Source organism: Aulonocara sp. 'chitande type north' Nkhata Bay, linkage group LG4, assembly GCF_057382095.1.
Source record: "Aulonocara sp. 'chitande type north' Nkhata Bay isolate Kocher_YH1m ecotype deep benthic linkage group LG4, A_spYH_male_GT1.1, whole genome shotgun sequence".
Taxonomy (NCBI): Eukaryota; Metazoa; Chordata; class Actinopteri; order Cichliformes; family Cichlidae; genus Aulonocara; species Aulonocara sp. 'chitande type north' Nkhata Bay.
In genome coordinates this window covers 35,204,847-35,228,326 of record NC_141347.1, presented here as the reverse complement: position 1 = coordinate 35,228,326, position 23,480 = coordinate 35,204,847, and the positions used below count along the sequence as shown (strand labels likewise).

Here is a 23,480-nt window from a genome sequence, read left to right as displayed (position 1 = left end):
AATCACTCCGCTGTTTATTTCGAAAGGATAACGCCACTTGCCTTTCCTCATACATGTTTAAATTTTTAATGTAACTAATGAGGATAAATGCGTTTGAAGTGACAACTGACATATTGATTCATTAAGACTTCTCGAGCTTTAATATTTTTGTGTTTTGGACCGATGCTCGAGACAAACGAGGAATATGACGGTTTTTAAAAGATTGATCAGTTACATGAAAATTAATCAACAAGTTAATCAAGAACCAAACAAAGGAAGCAGGTTTCAACCCTTCTGGGAAGCATTTGTGTATGAACGTCTTAAATTTAGTGGCTAATTTAAGGGTCCATTGAGGCTTTCTCCACAGCTCCATTTCTAGACTTTTAGTCTCCTGTAAGCTTAATGATTTCTTTTCACCCAATACTGTCAATGTCCAAGTCTAAAGGTGCCTGGAGGCTATGGACATCACAGTGGTTTCTCCCTGAAGGCTCCTGTTCTGGCTCCAGGTCCTATCGGCTTCAAAAGTGCAACCACAGGCTTTCTTTTTTTAGTGTTGCAAGGCAGAGCACAATCACTGAAGGGGCCACCGAGTACTACTACAATCACTAAAGTGGATTTGTTTGTTCAATTGTGTTGCATCAAATTTGGTAGAGCTCCACTTTACAGTTTCTAGAGCTGATTGTTGTGCAGGCTGGCTTTCGCGTGCACCAAGTGGTTCTCCAAACTGAAATTGTTCCATCTTCAGATGTTTATAGAAATTAATAAGTGTGTTTTTATTTCTTACTAGCCTATTATACTTTCCAGTGGGCTAAAGTTAATCGTGAATATCTGCTTTACCACTGGACCAGATAAGGAGACGCGCTCTTATCTATCGAGCTCAGAGATTTGACTAAATTTGGGGATTTATAAATTTTTTTTCCAGGTGGACGCTTTAAACAAAGGGGTTAAATCAGTGCCCTCCTTTGAATTGCCATCTCAAACACCATTTGAACCAAATGTCAGACTGTTGAATGTTTTATGTAGTCTTTTTTTCCCCCTACCAGCGTTTGGTAAGAGCCTGTGTTTTTAGAAGTGCTACTTAAATAGACGCTCTAAATATAAAGTTTGCGTGGGTGTGTTACTCTGCCCCAGTCCCAATGTGTTTCCCTCAGCGCTTGTATCTCCGTGGGAGCGTCTCCGGCTGTGGATGTATTCGGCGTGTAGGTACCTGCGCGGTTATAAAACCCTTCTGTGTAGAACGAGGCGCCCGGAGCATCTGCTGTCGCTACCCGTGATCCAACCCTGCCCTCTGACCACATCGCGGGCAGCATTCCCCCCCCCCCGCCCCCTTCCCATTCCACCGCCATCAAAACGTAGCTACGGGGACTCGCACGCTGATACAGATTTTCCACGGACATCTGCCCTGGAACGATGGCGGCTGGAAGAGAAAGGGTTTGCCCAAAGGAGGTGGAAGAAATGTGAGTGTAATATCTCCGAGTGGGAGTCATGAATGCGCTATGATACCGAACCAAAATGCTGCGATCGCTGCTCAATATTTCAAAAGATGTCTGGCTTTAATGCCGCCCCTGTTGAGGCCATAATATTGATGGTTCGATGGGAAATGTTAAAGTGTCAAACTCTGCAAGGCGCATCTCTGGAGGAAAGAAAATTACACACATACATACACAAACATGAAGGTATCATATAGGTAAATGTTGAAGTGCAGCACCCTCGGAGAGAGGGATTGTTTTTCCCGGTCAAGCGTGTCCTTTGCCATCGTTCACGCTCGTGTTGCTGTATTACTTCCTGTGACGCTTGTTCGCTCTTTCCCTAATGCTTCTTTTTCTCCACTCTCCAAATGCTATCTGTCAGTAGGTGTTGCAGGACTGATAGAGGCTTGTCTGTTGCCTTTCTCATTACAGCGGGGGAGACAAAACCCAGCGAGTGCAGTAACCTTTCATGGAGACAGAGGGAGGGAGGCATCCGCACAGAGCCGGCACCTCCGTCTACTTGACATAACCCTATTACCGCTTCCTTAATTTGTCCCGCCGTGACAACTCGCAGCCAAAGAAACGGTTAAAAGAATGAGTGAACAAAAGCTGCATTGCATTATGGGGAGTGGAGGAGGGAAGAAGGGAGTCTTTGAGGGTGGAAGACAATGGGGAGGCTGAGCTGATGCATCAGCCATACCGGATCATTTCTAAACTGCCACACATTATCCGGAGGTGGGCCCAGATATACTGATAGCTCTCAGTTTCAGCTCAGGGGCTCGTTCTTTTCAAAGATTTTTGTCTTTAATGTTCATTATTTAAGTTTCTCTTTCAAATTCTTTTCCTCGTCCAAGTTACGAGAGCTTAAAACGCCACCCAGGCTGATCACTTTTCACTTAATCAAAAGAGTTTGCCAACAGTTTACAGGAGCGCGATTTCAAAAAGCTCCAAAACGGCGATGACGGGGTTTGCTTTTTTCTTCTTTCTTTGGCCTCGTTTCCCTTTAAGGTCTGCTTTAGTTAAATGCAATAATGTTTCTTCCCTCATTTAATATTTACAAACAGCAAAGGCTCCAAAGAAACCTTCAGCGCTTCTGCTTTGTTTCCTAAATCTGTTTGTACAAAATATGATCAAAGCTCCGAGCAGTCAGACTGTACCTCGACATGAAAACGACAATGCCTCAGAAATAACTAAATGACTGGCAAAATGAGTAACAGCTTCAAAATGGCTGATAATAAGAGCAGCTGAAGTACGAGCTCAGTGAAAGTGCCAGACACTCAGACAAATGTGACACTAAATCCCGCATTTGGCACATCCCAAGTAAACAAAAGTGTTGATAAAAGGAAGCTGAGGCAATCTTCTTTTGTACGTAAGATTTGAGGAAAGGGGGGGGGGGCTTTCTCTGTCTGTGACCGCCCAACATGCGAGGAGAATCTCAACTCAAAGGCAAATAAGCTGTAGCATTTAAAAATCTAATAAAGAAAAAACAACCACACAGGAAGAATGAATTAACCTGGAAGCGGTTGCAGAAATACCTGTTTTACACCCTAATTTTACATCTCTCAACACTCGCTTGTATTCTCGAGTGATGCCGTTTCAGTGGTGAACAACAATTTACTCAAGCACAATCCATAAGTATAGATTCGAGGTGCTTATAAATCCCATTTTACACCGATATGTACTATGTTGTACATCCAGGAAATATTGCACTTTCTCCGCCTCTGCGTCCATCTGTTTGCTCATTCATATGCTTAAACGGCAAAATAAAAACGCCAGGCGCCCAAAACGGACAATCATAAATAACATTACGGCATAAAAAACAAAGCTGAACAAAATAAAGGAAAACGTGGTAATGCTAAAGAAGAAACTGTCCCCTCGTTGATTAGCGCCGACTGTTAGAAATGAGAGTTTCCTCTGGACCCGCCACCAAATGTTTAACATGTTGGTTAGATTTGAATCCATCAGAAATACCAATCCAACAGTCTTAATGAAATGGAAGGAAGCGGCGTTTACATAGCACTTCTCTAGTCTCACTGACCACTCAGAGTGATTTAATCTGAATATCATCATACAATTAGCTTCAAAGGATAGTTTGTCATTTAAAGCTGGGAGAATAAGATTGTAAGCATTTTTATTTTCCTGCAATTAACTAATTCCACTAAAAAGGCCAAAAAGCAATATTCCTAATACATTAAGCAAAGTCCTTCTACAAGCAAGTCTTGCCACTCTGCAGCCAACTTGGCCTGCAGGCACTTATTTTGGGCTAACAAGACCGAGCCCTTATCTAAATGAATGAGGAGCAAACGCTTGTGACAGAAAGCACACAAACTAAAAAAACAAAGGGCTGGAAATGGCGTTTCCATGTGCAAAAGTTCACATTACAGTTTCATTTCGGCCCAGCGTGGCTGCGCTTTTATCATCTCTGACTCCTTCCACTACAGCACAGAACAAAGGTGAGGCTAATTCACCTCATGAAATATACATAACTACATCTTAATTAACATAATGAGTTGATAAACCTGCCACCACGCAGTTGAAACTGTTGTAAACCTTGGCTGTGCTCTCGTGTCTACATTATGCTTCCCGGTTCGGCTGCTGATTGGCTCTTTAGGGCCAGACGCCACCGTCGCTCTGCAGATTTCAGCTGTAGAGTCAAGGCGGTGTCACATCTTATCCACACAGAGTCTCCTTCCTCGGGTGTTAAGACATTTTTAAAAGACATCTTTCAAGCACATGTGAATTGCTTTTTCAGGCAGGGACTATTTTCTGTGGCGGTTTGATCTACGTTTGGTATATTTGGGGCATCAAGAGGGGTTTGTATAAATAACGTACATGGTGTGTGTTGGTGTTAATGAAGGAACACGCCACCCACACGCAGCACTGTTGCTCACTGATGTATTTTTAATGGTTTTAGGACAACGAAGGAGTTCTGGGGTACAAAGGAATGAGCTTTGGATACTTGTTAGTCACATCGGTTTGTGGTGGTCTTTTGCTCTTTTAATGGGAATTGCTGACAAAAACAAAACTACGTGGAACTTGTCCCTTGAGTGCACACTGCTGATGGTAATTCTGGGCCTCAAGTGCAAATGTCAGTTCAGGAGATTAGTTTGTTACAGAGTAAGAGAATTATAGCTGTATGCTGTGTAGTAGTAGCAACAGTGGTGTATTTGAAGCAGAAATACAGTAGCGCGCGCACACACACACACACACACACACACAAAGACTTCTTCCCACCGGTGGTGAGTTTTAAAAAGTACTCTTCAAGCCTCCACTCCAGCTGTAGTACCTGTTTTGCAAGCAGACTTTAATGTCTTGGGAAAGCATCAGGTATGGGCCAAGTGTTGTTTGGAAGATGCTGGAGACAGTCCACAGTCATCCTGCCCACCTCAGAGGCTGAAACCCCTCGTGGCTTGAGCAGATTGCTCTCCCTCTTCCTGGCCTCTGATCTGGGTTGCAGCGGTGGCAGCCATGGGTGTGGGTTCAACGCCTGAGTGCGGGAGCTGTCTATGTAGAGAGATTAAAGGGCCTGTATCGATCCACAAGCGCTCATGCATTTTGCATGAGGGAGACATTGTCAAAGAGGCGTCTCAGATTAAAAAAAAAAAAACTAGTAGAGGGAGAGTTGTTGAAAATATGCTGAACTCTGTGAAAAATCTTAATGTTGAAGTGTTATGCATGTAAACTCGCTTTTATATATTGGATTGTCCATGAACTCTCATCGACCTGAGATATTACTCGTTTTTCATTTCTTCCCCTCCTCAACACCCCTCCACGCCGTCTTCTTCTCTGGTTGTAATGCTGAAGTCAGAATGTGAAAAACAAGCACCCCGAAAAAAAAAAAGAAAAAGAAGAAGAAAAACTGGCAGCCAGAGAGTGTCTAATGGCGGCAGTGAGTCCGTTGGAGAATTCTCAAGTAGAGTGTGAATTATTTAGGATGTGTGGCTAGTGTGCAGAGCATGAAGCCACCCCGCCCGGCAACCGCCAAGCAGCAGAGTGGCCGAGGAAATTCAGTGCGCAACAAACATTCGCCCGACTGAGGTCTTTATTTCTCATGCTCTGCTTCGGCTTGGTGGACTGAAAGGCTGAGGATGTGCTTGCAGCTTCAGACAGACGAGCAGATGCAGTGAGCGTCTGATTGAATGCATATCTTCAAAAACAAAGTGAGGCGCGCCGAAGCCACTTTGACCTATTTACAGTCCCCATGATGCAGCCGATTATTCATCATCAACATTTCATGCAGGTCAGCATGCATGTTTAACGGCGTGCCACCGTATCGTACTGAGGACCCCCCCCCCCCCCCCAGTCTGAGAGCCCCTCGGAGCCTTCTTATCCTGCAAGCATGTGTCAATCTCACCTAAACGACCCCGATAACAAGACAAAAGCAATCAATCTCTGATATTGGCCGGGTGGGAGAGTCGGGGATAACACCGACGCTATCAGCGAACGCCAACAAAGACGGAGATTTTCTGCGTGGGGATGATTAGAAACACGGTAGCTCTGACTCACTGATCTGCGGCGGGTTAAACAGAGGCGGCTGTCATCACTGGCAAATGATGACGCCGAGCACCGATAGAGGAGATGGGATCTAGGTGTGTGTGTGTGCTCATGCAAAACACACCAGTGTACTTTTACACACTTGCCGAGGCAGGCTCACACGTACAAACCAGATACTGTATATCTGAACACTGCAACGTTAGGTTCAAGTTAGTCAGGCTTTTTATAGTTTAACCAGGAAGGAATACAAATAATGATTAAACCCATCTGATACACAGGAATCTAAAAAGCTTTATTTAGTGGTTATGTAATGTACTCGCTTATTCGGCTGTATGCAAAGCGCTGGGAAGCTTTTAAACAACAAGTTCATTTACTTTTAAAAATATTGAAAAGTCATAAAAATTGATTGCAGGTTTTCCAGACTGTTTTATTGCCCCTGCGGTCAGCAGGCTAACGTCAGTCATGCCGGCGGTGGACAGCACTCGCTCTTTGATAATCACAAACCAACCCTGACCTCGACGTTGAATGCCAAGTTAGAAATGTATCATTGTAAAGCTCAAATGAATCTACCTTTGTGGATGGACTGTTTGTTTACTGTTATTTGTAAGTATGTTGCTACTCCCGCTCCGGTGCTTTGGAAGCCTGTTTAAGATAAGATAAGATAAGATAACCTTTATTAGTCCCACACGTGGGAAATTTGTTTTGTCACAGCAGGAAGTGGACAGTGCAAAAGTTATGACGCAAAAATTAGAATACAATAAGAATAAATACAGTACACAGCTGTACAGAATAGAATAAAATAATATACTATATACAGTAGAATAAAATAGAATAAAAATATACAATAAGATAAAAATAGAATACGAATGCTATATACAACTGAGTAAAAATACAACGATGCCAGAAAAGATTATTGCACTTAGTGTTATTGCACATGTGTGGATGTGTGTGTTTGTTCAGTTAAAGTCTTTGTTTGGCCTGAACATACAATTTATGCATGACGCAGTAATTAAATCAAATCAATCATCAGACCAAACTCCAAATACGTTCACTTTACATTTAGACTGAAAACTTTACTTTGGCTCAACATAACTCATCCTGCAAGACTTTCAAATATCCACTGCTAATAAATGCTCAACTTAATAATTATTAAACATGGAAATGATGAAAAAATAGTAATATTTTATTCCTTAATAAAAGTGTTGTAATTAATCTATGGATGTGAATGCTTACTGTAAAATTCAACTTAAAACATTGTAAACAGTTAATAATTACTGTGTAATCCAGTCGTAAACATCACTGGATGACTATTATAACACTGAAACCTTACACAGTAACACCTGTGTAATTAGGTGGGTGTTAACCTTCACTAGTTTATTGGTTAGATTCAAGCACCAGTAACAGTGGTTAGCTTTTGAAAAAGACAGTCATGTGCACATAAAAAAAGCTATGCTTAAAGTTACCCTTTATGTTAAAACGCAACAGCAAAAGGTCCCATCCAAGCGTCCACGCGTAATGATTAGGAACTGGTCCCAGCAGCATCACAGCACCAGGAAAAGGACGCCGTGTTTATCTCTGAGACACCAGCAGCTCAGACCAAACAGCAGTGTCTGAAGGCGGGGTCACAGAATAATAAGAAACCATTAAGTCGTCCTTAACACCTGTAATATTGTCAGGATGGTCCCATTATCCCTTATTTGGCAATTATAAAATACATAATGCAATGTATAATTATTAAAGTAACTATTACTATCAGTTAATATTATATATTTTTTCATACATACACTATGAAAGAGCGAGAGAGCGATGTGGTGGAAGTTGAATTGGGGACACTGCCGTCACGACTGGCCGATTAAACACTAAACATTAGCAAACCATCTGATTTCAGGTCTTTTTAAGTCGCTACCTTATTAAAGGATACACAAGGCAATTTACTTATATAGCACCCATCAGACATCGAGTGCTTCGCAGAGGTGTAGCACTACATTCAACATAAGGCTTCCGCAGTGTACAAATAACAGAGAACAGGAGCAAAAACACAAAAAAGGAAAATTCATTCAAGTGTTTTTTTTAATTTAGAAACTTGTAAAATGCTGAAGTATTAAAAGTCTCTTCCTAGCACACCCACGCACCTGGATCGAGAAGAATTACAGAATTACGCTGATGCTAATTCTGCTGCAAAGATGGCAACTATGTAACCAGAACGAAGGCAAAATGATGCCGAGCAAGAATAAAGATGCCCGGGTGCATGCTGGGTAACACAGTTGCTAAGCAACAATGAAAACTATGAGGAAAAACTGAATCTTTGAAATCACGAAACTGGATGAACAGCAGCGTTCCTATACCCTGATGAAAACTGTCACATGATAGAGGATGACATCAATAAAGTCTTTGCATTTTTGCCTGATTTATGATATTGATCAATCAAAAGCTGCTATTGATCAATCCCCCGTTGCTTCAATCCTTTCAGCAGCAATCTAAAACATAATGAAATAACGATAAAATAATATGAGCAGAAGCCCGACGGCTACGAGCGCACGCTCGCGCGCTCACTGTATATGCGGCGTGTTGGAGGGGAGTTTTCCTACATCAAAAATCAAAGCATTTAAGTAGATTGTACACAAGCACGTCTCGGAAGCTTGATCTTACTAATCTACAAATGGCTTCTTGTTATTAAACTGCTAATTCAGAGGATTAAAGGATCCATGAGAACACAATCCCCTTTACTTCCTTTCCAGGGTACGCTGAAGGTGGCTTAAATATTAATTAAGAACGCACACATGTTCGCTCATGAGCGCACACGTACAGCTATGAAGAGTTCTTACTTTGCTCAAGTTTGTATGTGTGGTACTTTCCTCCTTTCTTTGTCTCATTTTCCCTCTAAAAACTTTCATTTCCTCTCAGTCACAAACACAAACAGGCCTATTTTCATATCGCAGACGATCCTGCGGATTAATTCATTTTTTCTAAAGTGCTGCTATCCCTGCTCCTCGCCGCCTCCAAAAATCATCATTCGACTGCTTTTTTTTTTGCCACAGTGACTCAGGATGAGGAAATAAACTCAGGTTGTAAAGCACAGTGCCGCGTGTCAGGAGATTTCACCGGCTTACGCAACCGAACTCCGAGGAAGTCGGAACACACCTGTATGCTTTGGACAGCGTGTCATTTACTTCGCTGCTTGTTTTTCTACAACAAAAAATGCTGCATTCACTTTACAGCTCATTGTAAATTCATGAAAGCATCTTATGTGGAAAATCTAAAGTTTTTCCACTTTAAAAACACAGATATAGCAATGTGAATCATCTTTATTGTACTATATCTTCCAGGAGGAGGATGGCTCGGGCTAAGGAATGTGCTCATTTTTCAGCCAAGGGCATGCCTTTAAAAAGTACTGCAAATTGTTTCTTTTTTCCCTGATTAATATCACGATTCCACATCTCTCAAACTGCAGGGATCTCATTTTTGATTGAATCCGTTATATATAGGACGTTATACATTATATATAGTACATTAAGAGTGACACTAATAAGACATTTTGACATGCTTGCCTTGCTGAAGCTGCACAAACTGCTGATAATGTGGATTTATAAGGTGTATCGCTGCACCCGCATTAAATGAAAAGTTAAATTATGAACCAATCTATTTCTGATTTTAACAACATCCTCCAACGACACATTATTTTAAGTGTTCCTGTAAAAAAGCCATTACGGATATAAAACACCTCAAATTATTGTAATATCCCGACGAAAGGGAAAAGTTCATCTCGGCCGGTCCCTCCCGGTCTTAAAACGAGACGGTAAATTGACATCGAGTGTCAAGCGTGTAAAAGTCAAAGAGTCAAATCTGTGCCATAAGCCCAGAGAGAATGTACTGGGGCCAGCATGAAAAACTACTCACGGCGGATCGCATTACCCGCCTTTTTCACTGAAATAAGCAGTGTAATTTATCCTGACCTTTTTAGATTACTATGAATGTGCTGTCTGTGTAATTTTAACTGAAGCCCTCAGCAGCTTTGCTGGTCTGGAAACGCTCGCCATGAAACCCGAGCGGTGGTGTAACGCCACCAATACAGCAGTGATACAGTACCAAACAAATGCCGAGGGAGCGCCTGACACTCGCCGCCATTAACCCGCATCGAGGACAATCGCTGGGTTTCATCATCGTCACTGTGGCCAGCGTCACAGGAGATTCACCTTCAGAGCCCGCCACTTCGATTGACGGCTAATAACAAAAGTAGAAGCCTATTTTAGCTGTGACAAGTGTTTCAGGATTAGACTTTCATTCCTAATGGGTTCTCTGGTAACGGTTTAATTCACTACCTATGCGATATCAATTCCATTATAATCTCATTAAGCTATTGCACACTGAGGTGATTTCGAATGAATGTGAAACAGCCAACCGTACGCTCCCCTCTAATTGAGCAATACTTTTTATTCATTATTATTGCCCATTATTAAATTAATGAACTTAATGGACTTATTTTCCAAATTGCAAAAGACCCCTGGCAACATGTTTTTAATTCCATTAGCAGACATATTGAAATTAAAAAAAAGAGGAAAAAAAGGCAAAGAAACAGGGAGATACACGGAGGTGTGCGGGCAATTAGCCTCCTGCTGCGACAGATCATCAGTGGCACAGTTTCCCCCCTCTGACCGGCGGGAGTTTGTCCATCTCGTCCTGAATCCCGGCCGATGGCGCTCACCTGCTCACACTTGTATGCTAACGTGCTTCACAGCTCCACGTCGCGCCGCTTTAACCTCCAGCCCGTGATGTTAAGACGCCGCACACGACAACATATTTGAATATTGTATTGTAAGCCGAACTAAACATAACCTAAATAATATATGAAATAGATTTTCTGAAACGAGATCTTTTCAGTAACCAGAGGCCACCGTGCAGAATTGCCCAGAAGATGAAAGCGGCAGATCTGCATAACTGAACGGCTGATCGATACTCCTCAAACTAAAATGGCAAGTCTTGATAAGGTTATTGAATTTTCTTTTTAATTAAAAATCACACCACTTCACTCTGTCAAATACCAGAGCGGTGCTGATGATGAGGAGAGGAAAGGGTTGTCCTTGTTTATATGTTCATCACTATATGAAAAACAGCGGGGGAGTGGGGGGGGCTGTCGGCACATCATCAATCAGCGCGGCGGAGAAATTTATTTTCTGTTTGTTGTCGGTTGTTTCTTAGAATTAAGCTGTCACGGATGCCCTCAAATCCCAAACGATGACATTCGTATAGATATGAAGTTTTATTACATGTCATTCATCAGCTCAAAAACCATCAGTGCTATTTATTCCCATCCGGAGTCGTTTTCCATTTAATGTTTTCTCTTTTTTCAACCGGAGAAAAACAGCTTTCGTTCGGATTTTTGCATCTAAATCAAAAAAGTCAAAAAGGAAAAAAAAAAAAGATGCAACGACAGCAACGCAGCCGCATGCGTAGAGATTACGTAACGCGCGAGAGACTGCATCGGTTTTGTTTAATGCAAACGTCCAGGAGTGGTACGCTCGCCTCCCATATTCTAGTCATGAAAATGCATAATTTAAAAGAGCTGAGACCAAGCTGTTCCTCAGCAGTGCAGAGCTGCGTCGTATCAGTGCGAACATCAGTGGATGGAAAACTCTGCTCCCCAGAGAGAGCGCCATTACATTCAATCGTCAACCGCTGGATAAAACTCATTTCACTCTGCACAGTGTCTGAATGGCTCCATACATTCTGCCGAGGCCGCGATGTGATAGCGCAGCATGTCAGAAGCACACTAAAGGGCTTTTAAAGCAGGTTAGAGAGCCGCACAAAAGCCAGCGCACAAAGCCGCAGAGCGCTGGGGCAGAACGGCGCCGCCGCAGCTGACCGTCCTCACGCAGCCCCAAGGACCCCAGGTAAACAAGCAGCACCGAGTCGCCGCTCGCTGGGAGGTCCGAGCCAAGTTGTTAACAACGAGATAATGTCAGCTTCTATTTTTAGATGAATGGAAGCGTCTCTGGGTGAAGAGAGTCTTTTTTAAGTTTTAATTCATTCCCTCTGTTTAGCGCTCGCGCTGTGCAGCTGCACAAATGATTTAAGAGCGCATTTGGAAGTCGGCATTCGGTTAGCTTATTGCACAGTTATGACATGTCTGAGCCATGCATGTCAAGTGTTATCAGAACTATTTAGAAATTCTGTTTTGCATGGCTACTAGTCTTTTTGGATCTTTCCCCAAAACATCCAAAATTCCCTTTTATACGCTGGAGAATCCCCCTGCAGGACGGCAACAGCAGATACTAAAGTATAAAGAGCTCCTTATCAATTTAACTGCATTGGAGGGTCACAAGTAAACTGTGACGGTAGCTTTGCAGTCACTCAACAAGCAGTCCCAAAAAAGTTGGGTTACTTTTTCAGCAGACCCTCGACTGACATCAAAGAAACGTCTATACATTATCTTTATGAAAGCGTACGTATGACGCCTCTTCTTCTGTGGTATCACGGCACAGACTGTGCACAAAGCAGCTCAGGGCAGTAAAAAACAAACCAAACAAAAAGTGGTGTTTGGGATCTTTGGCCACAGTCCTGTTATCCTCTCACCTGTATTCATTTTTTTCCTGATAAAATGACAACGCTGTCACATTATACCGTGTTTTCAATAAGAATTATTTATCAGCGAGAGTTCAATCATCTTTATGGGGCTGGCCGTTTGCGCGTCGCTGAATATTTCTGTTTCTAGTCGGTGCTTAAACAGGAGCTTTGACCAGCTCTCACAGGGATGGAAATAGACACCAGTAGCTGCAAATATACCGCAGGTTATATAATGATCATGAAAACTACATGAGAACGAACACCTCCCCCACCGCAGACAAACACAGTCGAAAATCACTCTGACAGCAAAGTGGGTGCACATAAACACACACGCGTGCACGCGCAGACAGCGGCTGACACCGTGAGAGGCCAAGCCTGACACGAGGTGAGATGAAGTAGCATTTCTCATCATCTGCTGAGACTGCCTGTGTCTGACCTGGAGGATGGAGGTAGGCCAGGGGCATGGCCTCGGGACCCAGGCAGGCGGAGTGAAAGCAGCCTCCGCTGAGACTTATAAAGTCCCGGCCACAATTTACTGGGAAGGCTCAAATTGTGGTGTCCAGTGGCCACAGCGCAGCTCTGCTGTCAGCGCCACTCTTATTTGCTTCATTCCCTTTGACACTGCCACTCGATTAGGGTCATAAATTCCATGAAATCGGTCAATAACCTATAACACTAATGTCACTCTCCTACCATTAATTTTACAGCCTGTGTGCCACACTGTTTCTTAACCCCCTTTTACGTGACAGAGGGGGTTACACTGGCTGCGATTGATTGAGAAGAGTATATAACAAGCTTTGAGCACAGTCTTTGCACCCACATAGAAAAACACATGCATTAAAAACACCAGTGTTGCAGACTGTTGCCCAACAATGCATCCACTACTCTCTCACTGAACCATGCGACTGTGCAGAATTTGGATTTGCAGTTTTATTAACTGCAATATTCACAATTAGCACAAAAGCTACTTGGATGCTTCTGAATAGTTTGCATTAGATGGGAGTATAGTGGTTTTTTACAAAGTTGGATCTTGTACTAATACAAAAAAAACCCCAAAACATTAACAACACAAAATACTGCACAAAGCTGACCATGGTGTTCGTGTGTGTATTATAATTATGCAGTTCTGACACCGAACTCCCCAAAAAAGAAAAAAAAAACCCACTTTGTTCATCAAATATACAAAAATAACAAGAAATTAGACAGATTTCTACCATATATGGTAAAACAGGCTTATTGCTTTTACCATACATGAACTGTCAGACCGTCATCCCGAGAGGCCAATTCTGAGACCAGAAGCAGCCAGATGATGCGTCATATTCATATATTTGTACGATCTACAGCTACTGGTTTGCATTCAGCTGCTTCTTCCACACATAAGGTTTGTTCACTTGGTTTTATTGCCATGTGTTTTATAAATGCCACCGTGCTCCAGTGAATGCGGTCGGTCCAGGCTGCGGTGGGATCTGTTTAGAACATCGACATGTTCTAGTAAAAATGTAAATATTTGGCACAGACATATTGACGGGTGCAGACACGAGCTAATTTTAAGAAATGTCTTTTTATATACAGACAAAGAAACGGCAGTTCAGCAATTTTCCCTGAATGCACTTCCAAAGCTTGAGCGTCTTACAAATATAGTAGCTAATCAAATATATATGTGTGTATTTTACTGTACAGTAGAAGAACCTTTGGGTTATGAAAACCCTCCAAACTGACATTTATATCTTTGAGGAAAGCAACAGATACACCTGCTGACCCTGAACTGATGCACAGGTGAAAGATGACACACAGCAAGTCTGTTTTTTGTTTGTTTTTGGGGGAGAAACAGAAAAAAAAATAGGCCTACATCCCAAAAGATTTAAGAGCATAAAACAAATAAAACACACATGACTGTGGAGCACCTCAGTGTCCCAGCAGAAGGTCTGAAGGAGGAGGAGCTGCTCCCCCCACGACCTGGACAAATGGATGGAATCTAAAGATAACTATTAAAAACAATGTATCTATGAAAACTACTAATAACACTTAAAATATCATTTACTTACGCAGTACACTTGGTCAGTACATCCACACGACAGTGAGTCATTTACCTTTAACGATAATACCCGTTTTAAATCTTTTCAGATATTTCCCCTCATTATAACTTTAAAAACAACTAAAGTGATAAAGCTGCTAAAAAATCAACAGGTTTTCTATTTAATTTTACTAAAACTCAAAAAGAATTTTCGAGTACTCGAGTCTAAAATTGGGGGAAACACACAAATTACATTTGTTGCTGTGAGAGAGGGGCAGGAGTGGGTTTCTTGTCATGCGTGGCAGGTTGCCAGCGGATATGTTGCTGCCATTCTCACAGGGGCCTCTCCTCCAATCTTTTCTGTATGTGAGAGCTGACACTTCAGGGCAATATCTACAGCACAGGCGTGTTAGCAGCGTGCACGCCTTCTGCTGCAATGCAGCCGAGCAGGATGAAGGACTGCCGTGAGAGACTTGTGGAGTTACTGGAGGTGCAACGGGGCAACCGCGAAAAGTTGAATAAATTAATAACAAGGCTGAAAAATAGAATTAGCAGCATATGACTCGGCTTTGGAGGTCTTTCTGTTCAAATGAAGGAAGAGAGAAAAGGCAGCCTCTTCTAAACGCTACGATGCGCAAACTCACTCGTCGTCCTGCTGCTAAAGCTCAGGTGTTGTTTAAAATTTGGAAGGGAAAAAAAAAATCGTTCAACTTTTGCTCCAGTTTCATTTGCCGGAGAAGCCGTAACCTTAATATTTAATCCTCCGAGTCATTAAGATGTAAAATGAGTGCTTTGAACATCATCCTGCACAATCGCACGTCTCCTGATTCACTCGTGCAGGATTGTTCACTCAGTCAAGAGCGAAAAACAGACGATATCGCCTCGTGTTCTGGCAACTTGGCGTGCACTGGCAACAATCCATCCTACTACTTCGCTGGCTCCTTCCTCTCCTCGTTGTTTTGCTTTTCAGCCTGCGCTCCCTCACTCTCTCGCTCGCCTGAAGAAAGGGAGAGAGAGATAGAGAGCCAGGGCCCTTTAAACAACGCAGCCGCAGTTAATCATTAAATCAGATTTTTATTTTTGCCTCCTCTGGAATGGCTGGGCTTGAATTGACACCGAGCCTCGGCGGCGGCGAGGCAAAATGGCCGCTCGCAGTAACAGCTCACAAGACCCCGGACAACCTGAGGCATGGCCATCCAATCCCACATCATTAAGGCTAGAGTCCTTTATTGTGTTGGAGGCATTAAAGGGTGCGCTGGCTATAGCCCTGAAGTCACACTCCACTAGGAGAAAACAGCAGAAAAATAACAGCACAGCTGGATAATGACTTTTCCCTGGGAGGCTGACCATGTGTACAAAAGCGCTAATGATAGCAGGTGCAATAAGCGAGCGCGAGGCTTTTACTGCGTCCGGATCTATTTTCCTCTGCTAAACTCACCAGTGATTTCCCCCGTGTAGGTGTCTTTCTGTAGTTTAAGAACACCTACCTCCTCCCTCCTCTCCATACACTCTCTCTTCCTGTATCTAATCTCTTTATCAGCTGTGCAGCTCATATCAAAGAGGACTGTGGTGTGAAAATCCTGCAAGTAAAACCTGCTGTCAGAGCCTAATCACAATTAGCTGGGCTCTAGACCCATTAGCCCCAAGGGGAAGAGACCAAAAGCTGACAGAATTAATGTTAAAGCTACTGATTACTAATGATCCCACAGAGCACAAAGGGTGGAGCCCCGCTATCCCGAAAAAGGAGGAAAATAAAAGCCTACTGGCCTCATTTTTCTGACTGAATTGATTTTCTATGCAGCTGGCATTACACTGGAAAAGAACTATACAATTTGCTCGTCGGTGAAGTTGCTAGAACCTCATTGGTATTAGCGGTTAAAGAGATAACACAGTTCCTGGATGTACTTCCCATTGCTTCCTTAGCTCAGCTTTGTAGCAGCGTCGTTACATCAGCCCTGCTACAAAGGCATGTGTGCCGTCCAGATTATAAAACGTCGAGCTGGAAGTTAATGACTGATTGCAACAGCCGTTACTCAAACTCGTAAGGAAAAGAGAGCAACAACCAGCAGACAAAACAACGGCACACGGCCCCCCGCGGTGAATTTCAAAGAAGCGCCTCACATTTGATGTTAAGCCCTCAAACTGTTCGGGCTGTCGGAGGTCTTGCCGGGGAGATAGAAATGTCCAAAGTTATTACAGCAGTCAGGTAAAGTGTGTGGCAACACGGTCCTGTAATGGGGGTGGAGAGTCGGCCAGCAGCTGCTAATGAAGGCGTCTCGGGGAGTACTAAAGAGCCTACGTGACACTACTTCTGATTTTCCCGTCTAAGGACACAGATCAATTAATACATTAACAAACGATCGCGAGCACTTCATCTTGCAATATGAAACCAGCGGCCTGGACTCGCTGCTCTCCCGCCCAGAATGGCTGATCAGCTCTGCCTCTTTATGCTGTCCATCACGAATTTCAACATTTCCTGCTGGTCAGGCTGCAGACGTCTCTCTGAGTATTTGCAACCAGGCCATATGCATGCACATGAAATGCATACGGGACTTCTTATATGTGCACAGAGTTGGGCCTGAAACTCCACGCTGCTTTCATCTTTTAAGGAAATCTACCTTCATATCACTTCCACCACATGCACGTCCTAATTAAAGTGAGGCTGTGGTCTTCAGGTCGGCTGGTTGATTGGATGGTCACCTGATCTTGCAATTCTGATTGGCTGGACAATTGCTGGTGTTATTTTCATTAGGAGAATTAATCCATTATTTTTGGCAGCATGAGGAATAGACTTCCTCTAAAAAGAAAAAATTGCCCAGCTGAAGGCAGACTGCGTGATCCAAACTTCATTTCTTAATCAGAGCTGGCTCAAAACTAACCGACACTGCGTTTGGCTAAAATAGATGACCGTGCGTAAACTTTGCAGCTCTTTGCATTTCACAGCTCAACCAGCAGCTTCGCGTTTCATCTAAATCCTGCTTTACTAGTCAGTTAGTGGGAGAGAAAAGTCCAAGTAGTCCATTTAAAGTAAAAACACACCTAAAAAACTGCATTAACTTCAAACCCACAGGCCAGGTTAAACTGTAAGCCTTCTGAAACCATTAATCACATTCATTAATCAAACTGGATTTCAACTGTTGCTCCGACGTTACGTGGCGTATAACAGTGCACAGCATGATGCCAAATCAGTCACAGATCAGTATGGCTAACTTTAGCGTAGCTACCAGTAGCGGCCTTTTTTCTCTGCAGGCTAGTGGCCACACGCCTCAGCGACCCATTAAAGCACTCCAGCACCCGAACACTGTAGCGTCTTAGAACCAGCAGTTTGCAGCCATTGTTCATTGCAGACTAGCAAGGGCAGCAACATTCAATCATCTCGTTGACTAGTCACTGCTAGAAAGGGTAGAACAATTTGTCTGTGCTGGACTTTTCCTCCAAAATTTGTGTTTAAGACTTCCTGCTTTGGGTTTAAATATATCTTAATATTATTATTTGGTGTGATGGTTGTTTACAGGACGCCTTAGCATCTGCAGCACATCCAGGTAAACCGAGCTAGATGTAAAACTTCCTCTTGCATTAAAACAGAAAAATGAAATCATGAAGCTCAGGAGCAAACGGATCGTGTAAAAGTAAAAGCAAATGTCTGATTTTGCTGTTATCGCTTAAGGACAACAGCGACGAGCCTAGCGTGATTCAGCGTGCTATAAATACAGGCCTTTTGTGTTTATTTATAATTCATCTAGGCTAATAAGGCTGCAGGTCGAGTACACCAAGACCAATTTAGCTAATCTAGCGATAACCTGCAGTTTTATTTCCCCTCGATCGGTTGAAGAGAAGGCACAATTCAGTCAACCAAGTTGTTCTTTGGTTGAATGCAGCCCGAGATTGAACATCTGCCTAAAGGGAATGCACTCCTGCTAATGGCCACAGCTCCAGAGCCTCAAACCAGCCCCGCCGCTAGCCGCCGCGCATCGACGTCCGCTGTTGTTTGGTTCGGTTTTCTCCCCGATAAATAAAAACAAAACATTAATACAGGCCAAACACGCCGTGTGAGCAGTCTGCGGCGCACTCGAGTGCGTTGGTTGGGGAAGTCTAACGTAAACCATCGCTCCTTGGCATGCCATATATATCCAGTCTCCCCATTACCACCATCTCTACTCGACAGCAAGGGCCCTGCACTGCTAAATTATTCATCACACTGAGGGGAGGACAGAAGCATGCATGGTTTCTCCACTCCATGCCTCTTCCCTTTTTCTCTCTGTCTCTAATGCAAAGGAACAGCCGGGTGGAGAGAATGATATACAGGCCATCTTTCCATCACTGCATGGCCATTGCAGGAGATGTCGCCTCCACTTCCTCCAATTACCACAGTGGAGCTGATTTTGGGTTTTAGGTTGAACACCGTGGCAGGCCAGACGGTCGCCGGCTTGCCCGTCGCGCATATGCGGGGAATGGTGGGTGGCACCCAAGGGTCCCATGCATAACCTGGGACGTCTTTGTATACACATTCATCTATATCAGTGGGCAACAGGGAAATGTAAGCCAAAGGTAATTGCCCTGGATAAGAACATCTGCTTGGTGAATAAATATTCTAATGAGGGGAGTTTGCAGGTTCCCCAGACTGATGCACGGCTGACAGGCCTCCGGAGGGACCGCAGGTAATGCTCGCCACCTGCAGTTCAAACGGGAGCCAGTCGCACCCTCCTCTCGCAGCTAAATGCTGGCCGACTAACACAACTTCGCTTACTCCCGCGCACACACACATGAAATACACTCCAGGTATGGTATAGTAAATCATTCCCTGGATGGGATGCTGCTTTTCTCATAAGTGTTATTACACCCTGGCAGTTTCATTTTTGTGTACCCCAGAAAATGTTTTGAGTGTTTCAAATTTTACCTTTTTTTTTCTTGAGGAAACGCAAAATTCAGACAAGGTGAGAAGAAATCCATAATTCTTTAATTCCACTTCCTGGAGTGCTGTGGGAAGCCGGACTCTTTATATTTTTTTAAACTTTTAAAACACTCAGCAGTGACTCCCAATAAAGGCTTGGTCCTCCAAATAATTTCCCTTAAATCCTAAAATCGTATGGTATCCTTAAAGGCCAGTGGAAACCTTTATATGATGGTGGCTCGTGTCACAACAAGGAAGTCGCTCCCGCTCCTGCACAGTGGAAATATTTAAGTCAGTCTGCATCGTCAGACGAGGTTAAGCCCACATCAGCTACAGCTGCGTGAGAGCTACGAGTGGAAATTTTCTCCTGTGTAAAATATCTGTCTGCAAAATGTTTTAGAGGCTCCTGCATAAACAATAATATGCAATAATTATTTGGTGAGCTAAACACGTTTTAAAAAATTCATCTCATTTTTAAATCAGCCCAAGTTTGCTTCGTCATATTGTTTATTTTGTCCAAAGAAGAGTCAAAAAGCCGGAAATATTCCATGTCCTATGATAAAGAAGTAGGAGGAAGACAATCTCATACTTGAAAGCTGCAAACGTTAAAAACTTCTAGAAATTAGCTAATAATTTATTATCATTTGGTTATTTTTACTTGTGGTTAATTAATCACTTTGTTCCTTGTATGATTTTCTCGTTGTGGAAATATTGACCTCTTTTTAGGCTCTGGGTGAAAAATCATCACAAAGACATTTGGCTTCTGTGATCATTCAGAAATGCAGAGTCTTCAAAGATTTTGAAGTTTTAGAGGCAAAATGATGAAACGAGTCATGAGTCATGTATTGACTCCACGCTTTCAGCAAAATAATGTTGCTTCTCAAGTGAGCAGAAAGCGAAAGTAGTAAGATATATAACTTTAATTTAGCATAATGGATGCGCTCACAGATGCAATAGCTCCTTTACTATAAGCTCTTTTTTCTTAACACGATGAGAGTAAGCCCACTGCAGTACACGGAGCCTCATGTTACAGTGATGAGCCTGCAGGGCTGTAAACTGCCAGCACTACCGCTTCGGTCTGTTCAGCCTACATCTGCGTGTGGTCATCACTCTGACCGGCCGGAGGGGGAATACGTGATGAAACGGGAGGTGGAGATCGGTGAGCTGCTGCAGACAGTGATGAGCCTCTTTCAATAAGCATCAACACCCAGAAAACATCTCAAGGCGAAAGCTCAGAGTATCAAAGAGGCCTGTGTAGCAGCGAGGCCTCGGAAAGCACACGAGCACCGCACGCTGCGTTACGTTCTTTTAGTTATGGCATAATTTGGAAAGCATACGCCGTCCTGTCACTTCCATTCTGCTCGGAGACAAAAGGAGAGCTTCGCGTGAGGCTCGAATGTGAGCTCGCGTCACCACTTGGAGCAACTTTGGCCCCCAAACATCCTCTTTCTCCAGAAACGTGAGCTCTGAATCAATAGCCAGGGCTGTTTCATTCATAATGTGCATAGCATACTTTGCTTATTTATGTTTTGCTTCACTTCCATATTTTAAAAAAGTGGTTCGAGTAGAAAGTCATTCATAATGGAGTCATCCTTGTAAAGTAGCTTTTCCCCAAAAAGATGCACTCTCCCCAGAAATCTGAACTAGCGATCAATAGCTACACACACACACAGACACACACACAGTCTGCAGGAGACATATCTCCAACTGCATCACAGCTCAGACTGTTTACAGTGGCAAGGCTGAAAATATTCATTTACTTTGTATTTCTGTGAAGGTACAAAATACAAGTTAGCAAAACTTGGGGGGATTAAAGTGATCTGCAGTGTGCATCAGTGAGAAATTTAGATTAAAAAGCAGAAGAAGAAGAAGCACAAATGCAAAAGCAGAGTGAGCGTTGGGCGGGTATTGTTGTGGTGAGAATACAAACCACCGAGGAGACAAAACCAATCTGACTAATCACACATGATCTCAAAGAGAATTAATCAGCAGCTCTGGTTAACAATCTGTAATTATCCTCATTCTGCGCTTAATGCCATTTAATTTATGAAATTCTGCCTGACTTAGATATATAGGCGAGGAAAACAACAATATCACACAAAAAGCGTTGGAAACACAGCGCAGGCGAGGAAATCACAACGTGTCCCCGAAAGACCCCGAGCGTCGTTCTCAGACGGAGGGACACCGTTTCAGCTGCATGCTGGGTAGTTTGACAATCGGGGGGGGGGGGAAGTTGACGAACTCGTGAAGGTATTGGCGTGGATAACAATCGCACCCAAACATCCGATTTCGTTTAAAGGCTGAACAAATGTGACGGGTAAACACAGGCCTCTGTAGCTTCTGGCTGCAGCAACCCAACATCAATAAAACACACGAGAGTGGAAAAACCATCAGCTCTGTTCATGCATGTGGGAGGCGCTGCACCACACACACACGCACACACGCTCAAACTCACACTGTATATAATGTAAGGGCTGCAACACGCTCTGACACATGCGCCACACACGTTCTACACGCCAACTCTGTGCATACCGGAGCGGTGTGAGCAGGAGGAGATACCCACACTTTAGTGGTGCGGTACTCACCCAAAAGTACATCATCATGGTGGAATCGGGGCAGGTGTGGGCAGCCGGGTGGAGGAGAGCGGGGCTAAGCGCTGGGACCAGTCCAGCCAGCGTGGGTGTCAAGAGGAGTCCGAACGTTTGGACAGAGAGCTTTACTGGTCCCTGTTCCACTGAGGCAGCCCTCCCTCTCAACTGTTCAATGGGGCTTGACTTGAGGTCCCCCAGCACTTCTTCTCTTTTCGTTTCTTTCTCTTGACAAGCAGCTTGTTCTTCAGTTAATTTTTAAAAGAGCCCTTTCTCTCTCCTCTTCTTCTTCCTCTTTTGAGCCAACACAAGAAAGAGGGGGGGAAAGCAGACGGGAGAAAGGAAAGAGAGCTGGGGAGGTGTTGTAACCTCTTTTTTCTTTCGACACTCTTCCACTCCACTTGCCTCTCCACACCACTCACTTCAAGACTCTCTCTCTCCGTCTCTCTCTCTCTCCCCCCTGTGCCGTCTCTTATTGGTGAATGTGAAATCAGTCGGTACGGCACCGAGGCTCAACTAGAGCAGCAGGAGCAGCAGCCTGCGCTTGACAGCTGCCTCCAGCGTTCCTCCACCGGAGCCGTGTTGCTCTGCATAGAGGAGTGCGCCGAACAAACCGGGATCCTGCAGACGGTACTGTAAAATTCAGCGTCCCGGGGAGGAGGCGGGGGGTGGAGGGGGGAGAGTTTTGAGGGAGGGGGTGGGGGGTGGGGGGAGAGCAGGAAGCTGAGAGTCGTGGTGGGGATCTCTGCGGGGAGGGGGGTGCTGTGTTGGGGATGATGCTGGTGATAGTGGAGGACTAACAGATCGCTCCCCTTTCTTCTTTTCACCGTCTGCGACTGCGATGAGTTGCATTGAAGTTGTGGCAGTTTTAGTTCATTGAAGAGAAGAAGAAGGAGGCGATGCTGAAGGAAAAAAAGACTCTCAGAGAAAACCTTAAAATATGCCACAGGCAATTGGGAGGCGCAGCCTATTTTCCACTTGTTTTCTACTTTTAGCTGCCGATAGCTCCTCTGCCTTTTATTTTCCCTCTTTTCCTCCGAACTTGCGATTTGGTGACGTTTTTGTTTCGGTGAAAAAATAATAATTTTTTTTAAAAGCACTGTTTTTTCAGGTGGCGTTGTGGCAGATCAGAGGCCAGATGAAGTTGGTGTGAAATACCTCTGTGTGTGCCAAGCTATATTACATTACATGCTTTAGTGTGTTTTCCATCTGGCGGCTATAAAGGGGGAGGGGAACGAGGGAGAGAGAGGGAGGAGAGGGAGGAGGATTGGCTATCTTCTAGACAGCACTGTAACAATGAGCCTGCCTCAGCAATTTTCAAAACATATCATCAATACACGACTGGGAGCTCGCGCTTTTAAATATTAACCCTGTGGCAACCGGGGCAGGCTGCGGAGAGCTCAAGTGGTTTTGCGGCATCCTCTGGAGCCGGATCATCCAATAAAAGACGTCCTGGGGGATGAGCTAATTTGCTGTAGGATCCT

At 43.8% G+C, this 23,480-nt stretch overlaps 1 protein-coding gene across 8 annotated transcripts in view; it reads right to left on the bottom strand.

Moving 5' to 3' along the window:
• LOC147333167 (RNA binding protein fox-1 homolog 3-like) overlaps window positions 1-23,480 on the bottom strand; it is a 434,532-nt gene that overhangs the window by 115,145 nt on the left and 295,907 nt on the right. The window contains exon 1 of one of the 8 annotated variants that reach the window (XM_086290159.1): window positions 21,994-22,623. The exons of the other annotated variants lie outside the window; for them this stretch is intronic. Coding sequence (XP_086146285.1) covers window positions 21,994-22,011 — 18 coding nt within the window. The 5' untranslated portion in view covers window positions 22,012-22,623. Of the gene's footprint in view, window positions 1-21,993; window positions 22,624-23,480 lie in introns of those variants that run through there. 8 annotated transcript variants of the gene reach the window in all.